The sequence below is a fragment of the Tauraco erythrolophus genome, chromosome 4 (assembly GCF_009769465.1).
Source record: "Tauraco erythrolophus isolate bTauEry1 chromosome 4, bTauEry1.pri, whole genome shotgun sequence".
Classification (NCBI taxonomy): domain Eukaryota; kingdom Metazoa; phylum Chordata; class Aves; order Musophagiformes; family Musophagidae; genus Tauraco; species Tauraco erythrolophus.
This window is the reverse complement of record NC_141468.1, coordinates 63,918,821-63,940,193: the sequence shown is the minus strand read 5'-3', so window position 1 is coordinate 63,940,193 and position 21,373 is coordinate 63,918,821. Positions and strand designations below refer to the sequence as shown.

Here is a 21,373-nt window from a genome sequence, read left to right as displayed (position 1 = left end):
GGTTTCAGAGTAAAGGTCTCAAGTACCCTTCTAGTTCCATCTGATTTTTTAAAAAAACAAACCAAACTAAAATCATTAAGGCTGTTTTATATCTGTGTCAACTTGATTTACTTATACCAAATGAAACAATCACTTTGAGGGCCTTCAAGTGGAATGATCAGTCTTGTCAATATTCTAGGAAAAGTCACTGTACCCATTGGAATAATTAGTCTCCGACATCGCCATCTCTGTCACCTATGAGCCACAGAAAATGAAAACCCATAGCTAACAAGGCAGTTCCAAGCAGATCTCCCAGTGCAGTAAGATAAGGGATAGAAAAACTGTCAGGATCTTTTCCTTTTTTCCAGAAGTGGTGCACCATCCAGTCAGCAATCCATAACAGAGTAAACACCTATGCAACATCAAACAAACAAAATCTGTATTAATATCACATAAGTTACATGGAAAGGAAGTCAATTGCCAACTTCATTGTCTCCTTAGTACGCAGCACTATTGTATACAACTGCTTTTGAAAAATATAAATAATTAATATGAATGAATTTCAGACTAAAACTCCTCACAACTAGAGACAGGGACACTTAGCCAACTTCTCCCAGTCAATCACATGCACAGGTAGAAGGACCATATTGAATCATTGATAGCATTCTTCACCCAGTCTATACTTAAGGACTTCTGAAAATGGCAAGAAAAAGCAAAAACTCCAACCAAATATGCAACTGCACTTCTCACAGAAGACATCATTTTGTACAGTGAGAGTATGTGGGGCTTCGAGATCATTCAGAACCAACTGACGTTGCCCCAGATGAAAACACTCAACCCAGGCATAACTCTTCTTTCCACATGTATAGAACTGACCTGAAATCAGACATGATATAAAGAATACTAGGTCAGATTAAGAACAGTTTCATCTGGGTGGCATGAACTGCAAAAAATGGCCTAGAAGCTACTTGTTGCCTGAAATACCAGCTTCAGCCCTTCTGTAATAAGGCACACCTTCAAGATACACTATGAAATTGTCACTGCAGGCTGAATTTGTCCCAAAGTAAAAGACTTCCTTCCCAACTGTGAATGTCTGAACATTTGAGGGGTTTGATCTTAATACCAAAGGTATGCACAATCATTAATCCAATTTTAAAAAATAATTCTTTTAATGTCGCACAGCTGCATGATAAGAGATTCTGGTTCAGTGGAATCATGTGGTATGGCATGGCATAAGATGAATGGAGAAAGGACCACTAACTGAACTTCCATTTCTTATCTCTTCTAAGGAGCTGCTTAAGATGAAATAGACACTGTATTTTATGTATTTCTAGTTAATCAGATCTTTAGGAAAGGTAAACTTAAGACAGTTACTACCATAATTCATTTTTAAAAAGTCTACTATGTACATTTAAAAGAATATACAGTATCAAAAGTAGTAAAAGGTACAAAATTGGTATTTTATTTAGTAAATTATCAATTACTGGTATCAAAAGCATCTTTATAAATCATCTATTGAAATAAGATGGTTGCCAGACACTTCTCCACAAAAGTGGAGAAGTAAAATTAATGTCATATAAAAAATTGTGTTTTGTGTTGAAAAAGTTTCTCAATTAATCGTTGCTTTGCAGAAGTCTATGTTAAAATATAAGCCTGAATTTCTAATTAAAAAAAAAAAAGAAAGGGAGGAGTATTTGCTTAATGAAAAATGCATGGCTTATTTATATAAACATATCTTCTGAAAAGGGAACTCTGTAGTCTAAGCTAATTATGCAAGCCCTAGGTGTGCTGACTGGAATCCAAACAAATATATTTAAAACAGATGTTTTCTTTGGAAGACTATCAGATTCTTTGAGTCGGCTCCTTCTTCTAGCAGAGACTAAAAGAGGTCTGTTTATAAAAGATACTGTACATTAACATCTCCTACAGGATGTGCACAGAAGACTCTGTAGCGCCTCACATCAACAATAGTTATGCATGTTCTATTAGAAGATGAGAGCATTCCTTCCAAGAATAATTTATAATGCATTTATATAACACAACCAATTAGATATGACATACACAGTCCAATTTAAATGACAGTATACATTTTTGGCTTTTAAAAATCATGACATGAAAATCTTTAATTTGTCTATGTATTTTCCACCCTAAAATAACTGACTTAGACTACTGTGAAAAGTGGGTAGTTTGGAAATAAGTTTTGAAAACCTTCCCAAATAATTATTTTTGCTATATTAACTTATGGGTGCATAACACATAACACAAATTATAACAAAACCGGCTTCTGCAAGTAATAGGAAAAAAGTTATATCATGTTATATTAACTGATGCTTATAACAGCATGTGATAGCAGTTGGGACATTGTGTTTACAGAATAAGTTACAAGACTGAAGTTCACCAGCCTTTATTGTGGTGAAGGAATAATGCTATCATCACGCATCTGCATGGCTACAAACTCACTAACATTTAAGAACTATACAGATCAGTCTTTGAAAATAGATACTTATTTGGCCACAGTAGTTGGTGTTGCAAGATAAAAGTCAATCAATGTGACTTACATCTTTAATGGGATTTTGCTTCTTATCAATGTTAAGAGGGGTGATCAAAGTCATCAATCAACTGTTATTTTGGGGAAAAAAAAAAAAGCAAAAGTCCTACCTATGAGTTTGCTGAATTTTTGAAAGTAAGACAGTCCTTGAATTCATAGTGATAAGAAAAGTCACTCACAAAGATCTGACAGATGTTAAAAAAAAAAAAAAAAAAAAGAAAGAAAAATCATACAAAAGAGACTTGTTACTTTAGTGGCACAACACTCCACATTTTCTGGGATTTATCAGTGACCTATACTTATTTCAGCAAAGTGACGCAGATGGCACAGCAGTACAAATACTGTGTACTTCTGCTCTGCACTTAGGCTATAAGGAAGAAAGCCTCCAGACTTCAAACTGAAAACCAGCTGGTTTTGAAAGAAAAAAAATAGAGGGATCAACATTACAGAAAAGCCTAATAAGATAGTAGGAAAATTATCTGTTTAGCATGAAATGCTGTACAAAAGTGATAAGAAAAGCTTGTAAATATATGCAGAACTTTTCAAGATGTGAGCTAGTATTTTTTAATTATTTAATATACATAGAAAGAGAACGATAAAGTATTTTTTTCAAAAAAAGAGATGAGTAGTAGAATTACAAAATCAGAGCCCTAGGAATTCTCACAGACTGAAGAATGTAATAATCCCAAGCTTTAAGAAAGGTAAAAAACCCCTAAATATCTAAACACATAAAAAGATCTGTCTAAGGAAAGGGAGACACTCTATAGATCAAGAAAAAAAAAAAAGCCCAGAGCAAGGACCACAAAAATACAGCCAGATATTTTGATATTTTAAAAGGAAGATCAGGTTAAGTCATTGCTCTCCTGGAAAAAAATACAATCAGAACGGAGGAAAATGAAACTAAAGACATTATCAATTTTAGACTGCATTTCTAAAAAGACCTATCAGTCACATTTTCAAAAGAGGTCCTTGGAAGAAAGAAGCAGTAGAATATAGTAATAGGAATGAAAGGAAGGGAGGGAGGGAGGGAGGGAGGGAGAGGCAGGAAAGAGCAAGAGGGAAGTCTTTATCAAACCCTAGTGATGAAGAATCTGAAAATAAGGAGTACAAGTATACATATCATTTTGTACAACAAAGGACAGAAACAGAGATTAATTCTCAATATTGAACTTTCTGATTCAAATTCTGAATATCAGATTGAAACTGAAATTGAATATGAATGCTTAAATAAGAGTGAGCCTTACTACTTAAAGCTCAAATCTTATGAATGCTAGATTAGAAATGGGAACATTATGCACTACAAAGCAGTCTTTTCCTTTGTTACTGAGCACAAAATTTACTTTCCTTCTGTGCAGGTCTTTAGATACAAATAACAAGGTTAGCTAAATAAAAGTTTTGGGGTATTTTGCATGTAGTAAGGACCCCTAAAAGCTATCTGCATTTTCTCATGAAATTAATTTCTCATTACTTCTGAAATGGGAAAAGAACGAAACTGTATTATTTAAAATAAAAAATACATAACTTCCTCCAAACATTCTTAATACTGTCTAAGCTCCCTATAGCCTAATTGATACATTGCAGGATGCTATTATATTTTTATTGTTTATTTCATCTGGGATGACCATATTTCATCAGTGAATGTGTGTCAAATTTACAATGATAAAAAGTATAACATTCGAGTGGATAATATTTGTAAAACAGGTTTGAATCTTTCATGTTTATATCAGTTTATACATTAGTTGCTGTGATTAGAATTCCAGCACCAGACTGGAAAGAGAAAGTTTAGCTTATATATTTGTATATGTTTTTTCACACAGGTATTGTCAAAATTCTAGTATTTAGCATACAGAATGAAGACCTTTTAGCAGTTTATTTAGCATGACTTGGACAGGGTATCCTGCATGTTATTTTAGACAGGATACACAGATGCAAACAAACTGTGGTAACCTCTTTTCAAATGTATTTTAATTCTGCTTCACTCTCAAGCTTATATTGACTCAAAATTAACCTTTAAAGTAACCATGACGAGATCTGGTAATTACTGCATAAGAACTCTTATAAATCCAGGGAATTCAAAGGCAAGTTTATTTATTTATTTTTTAAATTATGAGTGAAAAACCCAAGGACCTCTAAAACCTACTGTGTCCTGACTCTGATATCATTGTCACTAGATTTATGGTTTAGGTCTTCTTGTGGTTTTTGACCCTTCATTAAGTTAATTTTTAAATTATATATTACATTTCTCGATTTTAAATGGCTTTTGATGTCTTCATGTAAAACTAAGTAGTAACTGTAAAGGACTCATAATAGATCTACACTGAATTTACTTGCTGAATTGCCATTGTCTACAGCCAGAATTCTGTAGTCAGTGAACTCTCAGAGTAGGATCTACATATATTTTTCAAAAGAAATTTTTCTCCACTGTCTTCTCAGGTAGCGTATCTGGTGTGTATCATGTCCAGGGGAAACAAGTCACCATTTCCTCCAAACATAGAGAGATTTCCTTCAGCTGCAAAGAAACCAGCGAACAGCAAATTCTTTCTTGCTGTTGTTTGTGTTGTAGCTAAGTGGTATTAACTACGCTATGATATCCAAGTACCCAGACAGCATAGCATACATTTATGTAAGACTAAAACCTCGTCTAAGTAAAAAAGAGGATACCATTTTAACTGGAGCTGTTTCCATATCAATTTGATTATATTGATGTAATTTTTGGGGAAGGAACTTTTTTCTTATTCCACAGTTTGAATCCACATTCCTCAGACTGTCTGCTTGATTTTTTTGTAGCTTTGCCAGACACCCTGGCTTGACCAAGATAGTACTAATTTCAGGCTGTTTATCAGATGTCTGAAAGAGGAGTGCAACCCAGACAGTTAAGTGTTCAGGTATGCTCGACATGCACTAGCTGTAGCACAACTCAGTGTGTCATGCCACATACATAAATACTTTGAGCTCAGCCTTCTGGAGGCAAAAATGATATATCCCTGCTAATGTCTTGGTAAGAACCAGGCTTCTACAACAGAAGTGATAGAGCAGGTGAATGCACATTCAGATCCCAATGAATCTGGCAAGTCTGCTTTCTCACACTGCAATGAGAAAGCACTGAACATGCAGAACTGTCTGACTTTGGACTTTAGTTTCCATATTTCCTTGAATCATGCAGTCTTTATAGCAGTCATATACTCTACATTTTGGAAGTAACCTTTCCTATTAGAAAAAGTATTATTTAAAATGCATCAATATTTTTTCTATAACCACAACTTTTCTTATTTCTCTGTAACGTACAGTAGACCCCATGAGCTATTTTTCCACATCAAAGAGGCCCATACCATCACTAGAATCCTCATGCTAGTGAGAAATCCAAGACATTTTTGATGTGAGCAGAAAGTCATTATGAGCACTGCTGAATTCTTGGTTTTCTATTGCCCCAAACAGCCCTGAAACACTGCAAAAGTTACTTCACAGCAGTAGACATCTGACCTTCAGTGGATAAGGAGGACTGCATTTTAGAATTACTTATTTGCTTGGTAATGGCTCTGGGAATCTCCTATTGTTTGTTTATTCCCCCAGTCTTTAACATAACTGTGTGCTCAGATTTGGTTAGGAGGTGTGAAAATTCCTCAGAGGGCATTTTACTGGCTCAGTGAGAAGGTGCAGAACAGAGGCTGCCTTTGAATGCTCAGAGCCGTGTGCCAGGACTGATGGCTTGGCAATTCCAGTGCTGCTCTCATTCTACTGCAGGTCGACAAGACAGAGGATGAAACTTTGCTCAGTGCATAGCCTCATACAGTAAAAAAATAGCTATGCCTTTGTGAGGTATAAGAGGAGGACTGTTTTTCAATTAATATATTCTTTGTTGGTCAAATGCCAAACTGTAACTGCATGAAGCGTACTTGTATGTGCTTGTGTGACTCGTTTTTGTAGAATTTTCAAGAGTATTCCTCTTAAAGAGAGGCCACTTGCCAAATCCAAAACATGTTTAAAATCAATATACTGGTTTTTGTTAATGCACATTAGCTTGCTCAGATACTGTACATGGCATTATGAGAAGTACCCTACCTACTTACAGGGTATACCCTCCTCATAATTATTTTTTTTGTTATTTTCCTCTGGCGCTGCCATTCATAAACACAAAACAGACTCTTCTCTACAGAGCTAATTCAGACCTTTTGAACTCAAGCCTAAAAGTTCTAGTTGAATGCACATTAATATAAATATTTGTGCAGTTTTCTCCACCTTTATGAAAATATAATTGTGAAATCCTAGCCCCACTAAAGCTGGAGGGAGCACAGCCTTGGATTTCAACCAAACCAATTTATAAATTTAATTGAAGAACATTTCAAGAATATGTATTTATTTAAAGAACAGAAACAACTGTACTATTACAGGTAGGAAAAGCAAAATAAAAAAATAAAACACTTTCTGGGTTTTCTTAAATCTAGAAACACAGAATCATTTTTTTCATAAGGGAATCAGAGAGAATGCAGATCATAACACTGGCTACTCATCTTATTTAAGATATCTTAATGTAATGAAACAACTACATATTCAGTGAAACTGTACTTTGTTTTACACTACATAGCATATGTTTGATCAATAATAACTAAACCATACTATTGCTAATGTACATAATGTTGCATTAATTACTTATTTCCAATAAATATTTCAATTAAATGACATGCTGGGGAGAGAATAACTAAGAACAGGGAGGGAGAAGAGAGGAAAGAATCTGGTAGGCATGGATGGTGAAAAAATAAAAACCAAACAATGAAAGTATCAGAATTGGATCAAAATGAAGTTAACTATCTGAATGGAACTTCAGTAATACTGTATGGAGTTTGCAATGCAAATAAATTCCATTTTATCACTTTAGGAAGAAGGGTATTGAAGTTTACAGACAATCTGAAAAAGTCTTGTTGAAATGCCAAATAGAATTCATATACATGTTACAAACTTACTGTAGAGATAATGTGGAATAGCATAAACTGACAGAGGAATAAAGAGAAAAGTCATAATTAAAGTTTTTGTGTTAGCATTTCTTTGAGTTTCTTCAACTTACTATTACATTCCAGTTCTAGGTTTGAACTTTGAATTTGAAGGAATTCCAGTTCTAGGTTTGAACTTTAAATTTGAATTAATTTCTCCATTTTAAACAAACACAGAGCTGGACAATCAGAGATAATAAACAGGTCTTGAAGTTAATTAACAATCTATTTCAGTTCACTGTAACATATGTCATTAGATAATTAATACCTTACAATAGAAAATCGAATTTTAAAGATAGAAAATTCACTTTGTTGCTGTTGTTGTGTTTTAATTAAGCATTAAATTTTTAATGTAGTGGAAAAAATGTAAATAGGTGGTATATTTCCATAATCAATATTCAGCTACATTTTCCACTCCGCAGCTCAATATAAGCCAGGAACTGGAAAGGGCAAAGTAGTAATATCAAACCTCCTCAACAGGACCAACCATAATTACTCTTACCTTTGGGAATCACTATGTTCTATTAAATTCTCATCTACCACCTGAAACATGAAAGATATAGCCTGCAAGCAGGCTTGTCGTTTTTGACATCCATTCTCATACACGTTCCAAGAAAAGTGAAAATAAATGCAAAAAGGCCCAGAATATAGATCTCCCACTGCTGGAAAGACTGTCAATAGATTTGTTTTGTTGATAATTGAAATGACAATAATTAGCTGTGAAGTTTTTCAGTTTTACTGCAGAACTGGAAAAGCTCTCATTGGGAGGACAAAAATACAAAGGAATTCTGGAAAAATGAGATCAGTAGATATTGGCTTACGTCAAAAGAAATGGCAGTGTGAAAACTGTTCTTTACTATATCCAGGTGCATAGATGATGTCACTGAAGAAAGGGAAGAGGAATGAGTACAAATATTTAAGTGTTTTCCTTAAGAAAGACGAAACTTAAAACCACACAACTGCAGTAGGGAAGTGCTGAATAAAAAATGTTCAAGATTTAAGGGTTAAAGCAAGAATTGTCTCTGAAAATTTTAAACCTGCTCTAATTAGAGGTACGCCAAACTACAATAATCACTACTAGAAAAACACTGGAATAATTAAAATGGGGAAAAGAATCTATTAAATATTTTCAGAAGGTGTTTAAAAAACATGGGGTTCCAAATTGTAAATCTGTCAAGACCCACAAGAAGTTATAGTGTGCAATACTCTTGCTCAGTTTCAAAGTAAATACAGCCCAAACTGCCTGTTATGGCCAAATACAGAAGATAAAGAGGAAAAAATCATCTGTAAAAGGGAGCAAGGAAAAAAGAAAAAAGCTTTATGTCTACTTTATAGGTGAAAAATCAGGAAAATCAGGTGTGGCGTTATGGACTGCAATGGAGATGCATGACTGCAAAACTGAACACTTTAATCAGACTTTGAATTTATAAAAATTACCTTTACATGTGCATATGTGCCAATGCTGGCTCTGAACTACAGTGTGACCTTAAAGTCCTGCCCTAATGGTTTTCAGCTGAGTTTCTGCATTTCTCACATCTTACCCCATTCTTTGCTGCTGAAGAAAAGGTCTGTTTCCCTGAACATATTGTGATTGCAATTCTGTGAGCAGGACGACTTTATGGATTTCATATGGATTTACGAATTCAGGTTGATTCCCATGTGAAATCTCTGAAGTCTAATAATGGCTGAAATCACACTGCAGCAGAGGCAGTAACAGGAACTCTTTCTCCAATCTGTTTTTGTTAGGCTTATAGGAACTTAGCATCACTGAGAGAGTCGAGACTTAGAAAAACTTGACTGAAATGAGCCAAAAGGTTCAAAATTTATTAGAAAGGACAGACAGAATGGATAGAGTGAAGGAATAGCATAATTTCCTCAGGAAAACACATTATAAATCAAGTGATAAGACTGGAAACCAGGAATATTATGTAAGAGGAAAAGGAAAAGTAAGTTTATAACTTTTAGTATGATGTTCTCACTTGCAAAAGTGAGAAGTTATATTCTACCAAAAAAGTCTAGACTTCTCATATGTAATCAAAATAGTAACAGTTTTCGAAACCTATCTTTATTGAAATAGCAGTGAGATAAACACAGAAACACAATTCAGAACATTAAAAATTATAATTTTTATTAAGGATTGGCTGGTGATAATGTAACTGTTTGCATTTAAAACTATATTAGTCACATTTTTAGAAGCAGTATGTATATTTAAGGTACAATGAAACATTATTGTAATTTCAGACAGCTTTTAGCTAAAAATTGGCTGTGGATTTAATAAAAACATTTCATTTTGTATTACTGATTTCTCTAAGTGAAATTATTTCACCTTAAGACACTGCTATTTCAAAAGGTATCTTTCAAGAACTGCCCTTGCTGGGTATGAACTAGGTAAGTCCAGACAAAATAATGTAACAATGTTTGACAATTACTGCAATTACAATTTCTTGTACGGTTTCTTCGCTGTCAGACTTGTTTCAATACTAAGAATGCACGAAGCAAGCCATAACATTCTCATCTACTGTTTTTTTGACTATGTTAACTGAAACAGTAATGTGAACCACTTTAGGAGATTTCTTCGAGAGTTTTCCTTGGTTTATTTATTATTCATAAATGCTGCTTTTCCTTCTCTCCATCTCCCCTCTAGTTGATTAAAATGATGGGGGTTTTAGATGCAATGGTTGAAGAAACATGTGAAAGAGAAAATGCAAGATGCATGACTGGGAAATAATGCAGTCATGTGTCTTCTGAAAAGCACTCACAATACAGATACACCTGTGTAAACTGTATACATGTGGAGATAATCTGTTACTTCAAAACTGTGCTGAAAGCCTGTATTAACCCATATCTTCTTGTACTATTCACAAGATTTCAAAAGTCAGATAAAACATGATTTTCTTCAAAACCTTGATTTTATACAAGCGTTTTCAAGTTGTACTTGTTCTTACCTGTAGCAGAGCTGCAAACAAATATACTGCTATAAAGATAGGAGTTAAGGAAGTGTGGCCGCTTTTCATTAAGTGGATAGTGTACAAGAAAATCAGGTGTCCAGGAATCACCAAAAGCAGCAGAACTTGGGCTGATTTGTTATTTACTCCTACAACAAAAAAATCCAAAATTCAGTTAAACTCTTCAAGTACTATATCAGATTTTCATTAACTTTAATATAAAAATCAGTCTTGGAATTCCACAGTATTGACTATTGTGGAACAGCAGGCATTATTTTCTGCTAAAAGACTCCATGAGGATTTTCACATGGGGAAAAAAGGCCACCCCTAGTGTCTGTCAGAAAAGTTTAGCAGGGTCCTTCCAGAAGAAAGTGCAAACTATCTGCTTTCATTCTGTACTCATGCAATACCTTCTACTTTTTTGGAGCTGCAGTGACCTCCTAAAGCCTTCCTAGGAAGGAGGATGTTTTGGACACCATATTCAAGACATCCTCAAAAGTACCTTTCATTTCTAAAAAGTAATCCCATTTTCTCACCTTTTCCAATTCATTTCATAAATATGAAAGTGTAATACATGCTGTTGACACATCGCATTTCATCACAGTTACTACATTATTAGGAAAGTAGGCAATATAGCGGAGGAATAAGCTGTGAAGCAAGAATCTAGAAAGAAAAGAGCAAATGGGAAAGCAGGGACTTGGGTTAGTAATAAAGCTAAATATAAAGTTTGGTCCTAACAAGAGATTGGTTTGAACTTCTGGAGTTAAATATTTGACACAGGTTAGGAGCAGGTAACCAAGCTAAGGAAAGATGAAGGTTGAAATCCTTCTGAGTGAGTATCATAGTGTCCTGCCTCATCAGTTCCTATCTTCCACCCTTGCCAGGGTTACTGTGATCCTCTCTACGCATCATCTCCTGCATGGAGTTCCCTGTGATTCTCAGAGGCAAGCAGCTGCAGGCAAAGGAAACTGCCAAGCCTCTGCTGCCTTTGAACTGCATACAACAGTTCAATTTGTTGCCATTTCTCACTGGTGGTACAGTCTGGCATATGGGGGAAAAGAGGAGACACGAGACAGTAGTTTTAACAATTAACTGAACAATACATACCTGTACCACAATAAGTTCTGCATGGATAATAGCAACCCTTGGCTTCTTCTGGTAGCTCTCCAGGAGTGCTATGCAAATGGAGGTAGGTAGAAATTCTGCTAGCTTGAATAGCTACTAGATTACCACCAATACCTGAAATACAAAAGGGAACAAGTGGTAAATTTTCAACTGCTTTTTTCCTCTAGCAGGCCGTGTTTTTACAAATTTACCAACTTCCTCTATGTTTACCACAGTCCCCTACATACAAAAATCAAAAAGAGAAACATCTTTAGAATGTATATAAATTATAGGCAGGGCTAATAACAAGCACTAAAGTACGTCAAAAAACTTGGGCTACAATTTGGTGTATCACTGATATTTGGAATATCCAAATTGGAAATTTGGATATTTGGAGATCAGTTTTAATTTGTAAGTGCAACGGATTCCTCCAAAAGGTTTGATCTGATGCTTTCTCATAGGTGAAGCTCCCTTTTGTTGCTCCCTCTTCTTTGGAAATCCCTCTTGGAACAATAGAAGTATGACGTAGTTGTGCCACTGCTGGATTACCTTCATAGGTCAGTATTGCTGGCAAGTATAAATAATGCAAAGCAGATGCACTCACTACCACAAGCATAAATGCAGATTTCACACGCAGAATCATAGGGCTGGAAAAGACTTCAAGAGCTAATGTATCCATCGCCCTTCACTACAGAGCAGGATTAACTACAATCTTCTGCCATTCATAATTCAGCTTGAAAGGACAAGACAAGTGTCTAAATAACCAATTTTTAGAAGAATTGTAGTGACGGAGATTATACCTTCTCTGTGACAACTGTTGATATACTTCCCATTAGAAAAAAGATTTCTATGAAACAAACCACCCTAGCACGTGAGGAGAAGTGGCTGGCATTGTTACAAGGCCAGTGTCTATAATCTTTGAAAAGTCATAGAGATCAGGGGATAACTCTGACAACTGGAAGAGGGCAAACATCACACCCATCTTCAGCAAAGCATTTGACAGTTTCCCACAGTTACCTCCTAGACAAGCTGGCAAGTTACAAACTGGATGTGTAGTTTGTGAGATGGGTAGGAAATTGGCTAACACGTCATGCTCAGAGGGTGGTGACGAATGATTTTTACTTGGGTTGGCAGCCTGTCACAAGTGAGGTCCCCCAGGGATTGATACTGGGCCCCACACTGTTCAACATCTTCAAAAATTACCTGGATGATGGGATTGAAAGCACCCTCACCAAGTGTGCTGATGACACTAAACTGAGTCGTGAGGTGGACGTGTCAGAAAGGAGAGTCATCTTACAGAGAGACCTGGACAGGCTGGAAGAGTGGGCTAGCAAGAACAGTATGAAGCTGAACAAAGACAAGTGCAGTCTTGCACCTGGGACAACATAACCAAAAGCCCAGTACAGGCTGGGATCTGTGTGGCTGGGGAGCAGCCTTGCTGAAAGGGCCCTGGGGCAGAATGCAGCGGGGCTAGAATAAAATTCTCCTATTAGAGTTGTCTACGTGCATATCAACCATATGCTTTTTTTTTCTCAGATACTTTACGTACATCTCTGAGAAGATATGATTAGGCAGATGCAATGCAGATCTTGCCCCCACTTCAGAATGAGAAAGTCCTTGTTTTCTGTAGTTGAACTAATTTGTTTATTTGATGCTTAGGACTTTGTTTGGCTGCAGAAAAAATATTAGCGGTCACCAGAAGATGCTACTTGCCAAATTCTTTTGAGGACTATGTAGTAGTTAGGACAAATGTCGAGTATTGAGAACTCAAAGATTTCCCATCTCACTGCTGCTTAAAAGCAATTAACGGCAGAGCCTAACAAGGGACTAGGACTTTTAAGCAAAAGGCTTCAAACAGAAATCAGGAAATAAGGTAGAAAAAGTCATGGAGTTGGCAGAAAGGACTGTTCATGAAACTTACCTACATCTTCCCAGTCAGGAGATATAAGAACAAAATGTGAACTACCAAAAGGTTGAGTCAGCCTTCGCAAAGAAAATTAAAATAACAGTAGCTTTTTTTGGACAAACTACAGAATCAGAAGTAAAATAAGGGATTTATATAAACTACAAAAGGGGTTTAAACAGATTAAAATCAACCTAAGTAGGGTCCAAAGTCTATCTTTTGATTGAGAACAATAATTTTGAGACTTCTGACAAATAAGAATAAGGTATGGAAAGGAAAGCAGTAATAAAACTAAGGATCAATGCACTACATTTGGATGGGGATCAGATAATTTCTGTGACTGAATTATGAAAAAGCTGTTATGTAAAACTGCTTCTTAATAAAGCTACAAAGCTGGGGATGGTGCCATATGACTAGAAAATATGAAAGTTTCTGCTTAAAAAAGAGGAGATAAAAGCAATCTGGATAATTACAAGCAGGCTAACAACTGCAATAACTGATATATTCAAAACAACATTAAAAGAAAAAATTAGCAAACTCTTCTCTCACTATCTGTATCTATTATACCACTATGAGAAGAAAGAAAAGACAGAAGTAAGTAGGGCTGTTTTTCAATATATGCTTTGAGGTTTGTAGCAATGCAACCATAAACCATGTTGGCACAAAACCCCCCCAGAATTCAAGTATTTCCTAGGATGTATGCAATTTCCTCTTGTGACTGATAATTATCTGCTTCAACAAATTCAGACAAATCAGAAATATGATAGATGATCCGGACCTCTTTCCCTAAGTAATAACACGGGAAAGTGAGTGAGAGAAAAGAAATATGGAAAATGGAAATTTGCCTATTTGAAGTAGCAATAAAAATCCTGTCTGGACTATAGAGACATTGACAAGTCTATGAAAGAAGTTATGAGATTGGTTGTCAGTCCTTTGATGGGTAGATATTAATCAAAAATCTTTTTACTTTTATAACCATTGTTTAGAGAAAGTATACCCCAAGCCCTATTGTGCATGTAGAGAACAAGAAAAATGATTGAAAAGTATTAAAAGTGATTCTAAAACAAACTGGCCAGCCATGGGACACTGGTAAAAGGAGGTGATATCTGCTTTGCAAAGGAAGCTGACGTGCTAGCCAAAACAGCCAGAGTGGAGTGTGATTTCAAGAGGTGTAACGTTGTTTTTTCTATTTTAATTACAGCTAAGTTGAACACATATAATCTGTTTTAGCTAACTGGAAATGCAATATTAATATGCTAAGCAAAATTATTTTAAATTTCATTTGGTCTGAGTCTCAATAATGTAATATCAGTGGTATATTTTTAACTTACAGAAGGTACGCAGGTGTACTGAAGTGTAAAAAGCTTCTAGAATCCATACATTCTGCTCAGTCTCAACTGGTCAACAATGTGTGCAGATGGACAGCAGCAGTCACACTGTCTTTTAGTTCTGCCCATTCATCTACCCATTCTTCCTTCTGATTATTTTTGAAGCTTTGGGTCAACTTCAAGCACATCTGACACAAGGATAGAGATACTAACTACCTCCAAGTAAGGTTAAACAAACTGAGAAAAAGGAAAGAGTGGCTAGGTAAAAAAAGAGAAAGATTCAAACCCGTGCCCTCAGTGAGACAACGTCAGTAATATGAGCTGTATAGTTAACACCATAAGCAGGCCAGCTGGCCAGTCAGCACCTAGCTTGGAGCTACGCACGATGCCTCTTGCTCAGCCACTATTTCAGTGACACAAGAGGAACAGTGATGTGGAAAGCAGAGGGAGAATGGAGAGAATGTTGTGAGCAGCGACTATTGCTGGGACACGAGGCCACAGGGAACACTGAGGGTTGAAAAGGCTATCTGGCGCTCGAAAAAGTCAGGATACAAATCAGCACAAAATCAGGTTTCATTATTCTGCTGGTCATAGAATGCCTTCTATAAAGCTGTGTGCTCACATTGAATGAATCACTTCAATATGTACAGAGAAATTCAGATTGTTTTGTAACAGAAGTTGCTGTGCATGTGAAGTTATCTCAGCAGTATTAGATTAATCAGATCCCTGCAAGAAGCAGAAAACAGATAAAACTGCGTAGGTTGACTAGATGTCAATATACAAAATTGACAGCTTCTCAGCATCTTCTGAATGCTTCAAATGGTCATGTACTCAGTAGCTGCTCGTATTATGAAAATCTCTGTAGACATATATGATGACTGTTTCTATGAACGTGTAAGTCAGATTTTTTTTTTTCCTGGAAAATAGTATTGCAGTCATCATAGCAAATACTTTATAATAAAGACTAACTTTGTTACCTTATTTTAATTCTCATGAGAACTCCAACATAGAGGAAAATAATTTCTTTCAAAAGTAAAATCCTGCAACTGCATTCCTCTCAGAACAGCAGATGTGTTTCACTTCACTAGGAGTGCTACTTTGTCAATAAGAAGAAGAGACATTGTCTGATAAAGCGTGAAGGATATCATGCTGACTTACAACATTATAAGAAAATTGAAAACCTCATCATTTTATCCAGCCAGTTAAGAGCTAAGCAAGAATAAGTACTTCTCAAAATTGTTATCAGAATTCTGTTTTGTCTAACAAGCACAGAAATCTATATTCAAAGTAGAGCCAAAACCATGTCATGTATTTGCAAACAGGCCTACGGGCATGATTCTATTAATCGTTACCTGGAAAAATGACTTTTTTCTAATAATAAAAGTAACCATGCTATTCTGAAAACCACATAAAAAGTACTTTACATAAATGCATCTTAAATAATATTTCAAATCTGTTTCTCATAACCCTTACTACAGGTAAAAACCCAGAAGTTAAAGGAAGCTGGATAGGTGTTGCTGATGTAGACCAGTCTGAGACCACCCAATGCTCTAGTAACACATTGGGCTGCTATTTTTCCTCAGATCTTATTCTGCATGTTTTGATAAACAGGGTAACATTTTCCAGGGAAAACTAGGAGAAGCGGCTGATAAACCACAGGGTTGTACTGCAATTCAGAGAGTACTGGATAGGCTGGAGAATTGGCTTGAGAGGAATCACATGAAGTTCAACAAGAGGAAACTCAGACTCCTGCATTTGGGTAGGAATAACTCCATGCATCAGTACAGGCTGAGAGTCGACCATCTGGAAAGCAGCTCTGCAGAGAAGGACCCAGGGGTCCTGGAGGACAAGAAGTTGACCATGACCCTGCAATCCACCTTAATGGCAAAGAAGCCCCACAGCATCCTAGGCTACATTAGGAAAAGCATCACCAGCAGGCCAAGAGAAGTGATGCTTCTTCAGTACTCCGCGCTGGTGAGGCCACATCTGGAGTACCATGTCCATTTCTGAGCTATCCAGTACAAGAAACGGACTTACTGGAGTGAGTCCAACACAAGGCCAAAGGGACTGTAGCATCTTTTATATGAGGAGAGGCTGAGTGCTGTGGCTGTTGAGCTTGTAGAAGAGAAGGCTCAGGGAGACCTAATCAATGTAGATAAATACGTGAGGGGACGGATGAAGACAAGGGAGCCAAGCTCTTCTCAGTAGTACCACTGACAGGACAAGAGGCAATGAGAAAAAATCAAAACACAAGATATTTCATCTGCATAAAAAAATCCACTTTTTTTTATGGTGAAGGGGGTCAAACACTGGAACAGGTTGCCCAGAGAGTTTGTGGAGTTTCCATCTGTGGAGATATTCAAAACCTTACTGGACACAGTACTGAACAACCTGCTCTAGTGGACCCTGTTCAAACGAGGTTGGACTAGATCTCAAAAGGTCTCTTCCATCCTAAAAGATTATGTAATTTTATTAAAAAGCAAATAAATCCACCTCTTCCTCCCAACTCTATTTCAGCTATATTTCAAATGAGCAGAGCAAGCGCTACTTACTTATTCCTTTTGAAGAACAGATGTATCCACCTAACCTTAGAAAATGACTAAATTTTGCATCTTGAGCAGACAGGTACTTGCCTTCCTGAGATTTTCCAAGGTAGCTCACTGTCTTTCAGACACTGTTGGGAGCCACTTGCTCAGAGTTTCAGTTTATCTGCAGAAGGCCAGGCACCCAGAATCAAGGCATTCCAAAGCCAAAGTTCATAGTAGGTGCAGCCCTCAAATCTATCTGTAAATGCTCCATGGGTAGAACTGGTATAAATCATGATGCAGTCGAATAATACGTCTACTATTCTCCCTCTCAGATGTCTAATACATACAATGCCACAAAGTATTGCCTAACTAAACATCATTTTGATAATTTGCTTTATCCTTAGCATATGACTACCTAATTGTCTTATTTAATATGCACTATTCAAAGCTTGGACTGAATAGAGACTTGTTTCCTTTCTGTTTTTCAGTGGTGCTTGTCACCATAAAACTGAGTGCTTTACAAACATTAATGCATTTATATTTAAAACATATCTGTGAAGTGACATTTTTGTACTCTCTGCAAAGAGAGTTTTTCAGTTTTGGATATCCAATGTGAAATATTTAAGCCTTTTTTTTCCCAATATGTATTAGTATTTAAAGCAGACTTGTCAACTATTTCATTTGTACCAATAAATATTTAGTATTTGTGTGAGTCAGATCCAAAATCTCTAATCAGGGATTCCAGAAAAAGAGAATTACAGTATTACTAATTAGTAAAAAATCTGGTTTAAGGTACTTGCTTAGCACTAGGGGAGAATTGTATGGTAGGTAATTTTCCAAAGCAGTATTCAACTATCTTATTTATAAAGTCACTTCCTCTCCTGTAGGTCCTCATCTCATTCTTCCTCCTATGAAAGCACCAATACCACAAGATAAAGCTTACATACTCAGCTTTAATGATCAGTGCCATAACTGTTCATGAGACTATAAAGAACAGTTCCATGATGAGGCACACAAATAATTGTGTAGGAATGGCAAACCATATGCATATCAATTCACTGAGATCAAAAATTTTTAGCAATCCAGTTTTATGGAGACAGATTAACCAGCAACAGAATATCATGTTGTTCCCAAGGATCTACAATATAGCTTGTGCAATGGGACAATAATTAATTACTACTCACATAAGGGAAGAATTAGGTCAACAAAAATTCCCAAACTTATTTTTCTTGCAGCTCTATCAAGAGAAGGCAAGAACATTCTCATTTTTGTGCGCTCCTTTGTGCAATACATAGTCCAAAACAGTCACTTGTGCTAATTACTCTTTCTCAAGTTCAACAACAACTTGCTCTTTGATGTCATTTATATTACAAAAAATATAATGAAAAGAAAAGGAAAAGAATCCCTGTTACAATAGTGACCAAAAACTAAATTTTTGAATAATCAGATTATCTTTCAGAAAGTTCAAGATCAATTTTTGCCTGGACCTCTCTATCACTAACTTTAAAAAATCACATTTTATGCAAGTGAAATACTTCGAGTAGAAGCCTAGCTTAACTAGGTACTTTTTAATGTTGCTTTTTCATTCATATTTCTTCTATCATCATTTGCACTTTGTAGCATATTTTTTAATACTTAAAAATGTTCAGAGGGAAACAGTTGGAAATTACTAGCTTTTCCTCTAGGGATGTTATTTAAGATAAGTCATTGAGACATTATATGTGTAAACTACTACATTTTAAAATGGAGTAATTTGTTTCATTTGGCTTATAAATAAATTCTTTCTTACACTTAAGTAAAAATTGTTCCATAGTTGTCAAAAAATAAAAATATACTGGATACAATCTTGACATGAAAACTAATAATTACTGACATCTTGTAAAAATTTACAAGTAAGACATAAAAGAAAGAATACACATCTCTAATAGCATAGAATATGCAGATTTACATGTACAAGCTAGCAAATAAAAAGTAGCAAAATTATCATCCAATAATGCATCGGAATTAAATATCCAGAGTGAAAATCCTCCTCCTTTTTCATGTGAAAGTAAAGACTGAATTATAAAGTTCTCACACAGTATTGGTGCCTTCTGAGACTATCACATTCTTTCCAATTCAGGATGCAGAAAAATTAATTTGCTACCCAGTCAAATTGCTTTACCACCATACAGATACACTAATGATTTCCTTTGTAATTTACAGAAGCAAATTTCAGCTGCTCAACTGTCTGAGACAATGGTTATCTTCTAATCAAAGCGCTTCCCTATTGTGTGAAAGCTGAGAGTACAACTATAAGAGATTAAAATACACAAAGTTATTAAAAAATGCATTTTCTTTTTTGAGGAGGAATAGTTTCTGGGTATTTTCTTTCCAGATTTCCAAAGCACACAATTTACAGCAAAAGCTCTCTGAAAAACCTGAAAGCTTGTCATTCATTTTATCCTACTGATATATTAAAAAGGCATAGTTTGGGGAATATACTATGGAAGCTTAACTTTCATCTCCCAGACAACAGACATTCAGTAAGTTCTGTGTTAGATTTTCTCATATTCCTTGATCTGCATTTATTTCCTCCAGATAGCAAAATAATCCTACAATATGTACAGTCAGAGAGCAAGAAATGCTACAACAGTTTTATGAGTCTATTGCTTCAAACCATCTGTAAAGACAAATTTTTCCACTTTATGTGGAAAAATGCCTGCAAAGCGTTTATGCCTGCAAAGCATTTCTGATTTTCAGATGTTTTCAGAATTAATTTGCAGAATCTCTATTCTACGAAATGCATAAAAATGGGCTAAGGTTTGTTATTATGAATGTTTGTGCGTTTGTTATTATGCTGTAACTCCTGAAATGCAAACATTTAGAAGATATCTCAAAATGTTTTGTTTAACCATACAATGAAAATGGAGAGGAAAGCGGCTCTATCTGTAACTGCACCTTAGTCCATTGCAGCTGCATATTCAGAAGCATATAATTGTTTAAGGCATTATCTTTTTTCTGCATAAAAGGAACTAGGCTACTTGCAAATTGCGGTTCCTGAGCCAAATCCAACATGCCATGATGCTATAAGAGGATTTGCAAATTTTAACTATCTCATCCATTAGAAAACATAAAGATCAACTTGAGTATCTAAGCTGAAACACAGCCACACTTGAGCTTAGTTATTTTATTCAGAAGTTCAGTACATCAAACACAGACATCTAAACCTCAAATAGTTTGTAAGTAGCGCAATGGCTGAAACCACAAAATAATTTATTTTCAAAAAGCAGAGTTACAATTTAACCCAACCAACCATAGAATTAAAATCATTATTCATCTCAAGAAATGTGTTTAACGGGAAAAATGGAAAAGCGGTTGTGAAATACTTCTGGCCACCAGCAGTAAAGCTGACTATAAATGCCTGTCTGCTTAAGAACTATTTTAACATTCTTGACAAATATTTGCAGTTATTGTTAACAGGGGTAGGAACCTTCGAGGTTGCTCAAATTCCAGACCAATATTTCTTAAACCAAAAGATTTATGGCTCCACACTGTAATGAATGTGATGAAAGTAATTTGTCTCACATCTAAGAATATGCAAGTCACCTCGACAGGACCAGGTTGAAAGCTACTTAATGGTGCACACAGGAAACCGAACACCTGACAACTGTGCAGTGAATACTGTTCAGGATTTCGAGATATGGCAATGGGCACTGAAAAAAACAGTGACAGCTTGAAATCCTGGACAAATACACTGTCTTCAAATTTTGGCTGGACACAATCCCAATAGGTGACAATCTTTCAGGTTTCCCTGGTTTCTTTCAGGTTTTCTGTGCCATAGGAGCAACAAACTTTAAGGCAAGAGAGAAGAAAAGGCATCTGAAAAGTGTTTTAAGGGGAAAACCGTCAGCTCCTTTTGCTACTTAGGCTTACAATGAGAATTCCAAGGTCAAGAAAGCACTGGTAGAGGAAGCTTTCTGCAACAGTAATATTTAAAAAGCCATCTGCTAAATGGTCCAGCACACCTTCTATGTCAGTAAATGAGTGTCAACAGATGTACTTTTTTAACTGAAA

The 21,373-nt window shown here is 35.8% G+C and overlaps 1 protein-coding gene across 2 annotated transcripts in view; it reads right to left on the bottom strand.

Annotated features, from left to right (window-relative positions):
- Positions 1 to 205: 205 nt before the first annotated feature.
- The window catches only part of SLC41A2 (solute carrier family 41 member 2), a 48,208-nt gene continuing 27,040 nt past the window's right edge, over positions 206 to 21,373 (bottom strand). Inside the window, exons 8-11 of one of the 2 annotated variants that reach the window (XM_086610292.1) lie at positions 11,565 to 11,696; positions 10,837 to 10,842; positions 10,458 to 10,603; positions 206 to 391 (exon numbers count right to left, since the gene is read on the bottom strand). In XM_086610292.1, coding sequence (XP_086466418.1) covers positions 206 to 391; positions 10,458 to 10,603; positions 10,837 to 10,842; positions 11,565 to 11,696 — 470 coding nt within the window. Of the gene's footprint in view, positions 392 to 10,457; positions 10,607 to 10,836; positions 10,843 to 11,564; positions 11,697 to 21,373 lie in introns of both variants that reach the window. The other variant, XM_009985474.2, reaches the window with a different exon arrangement.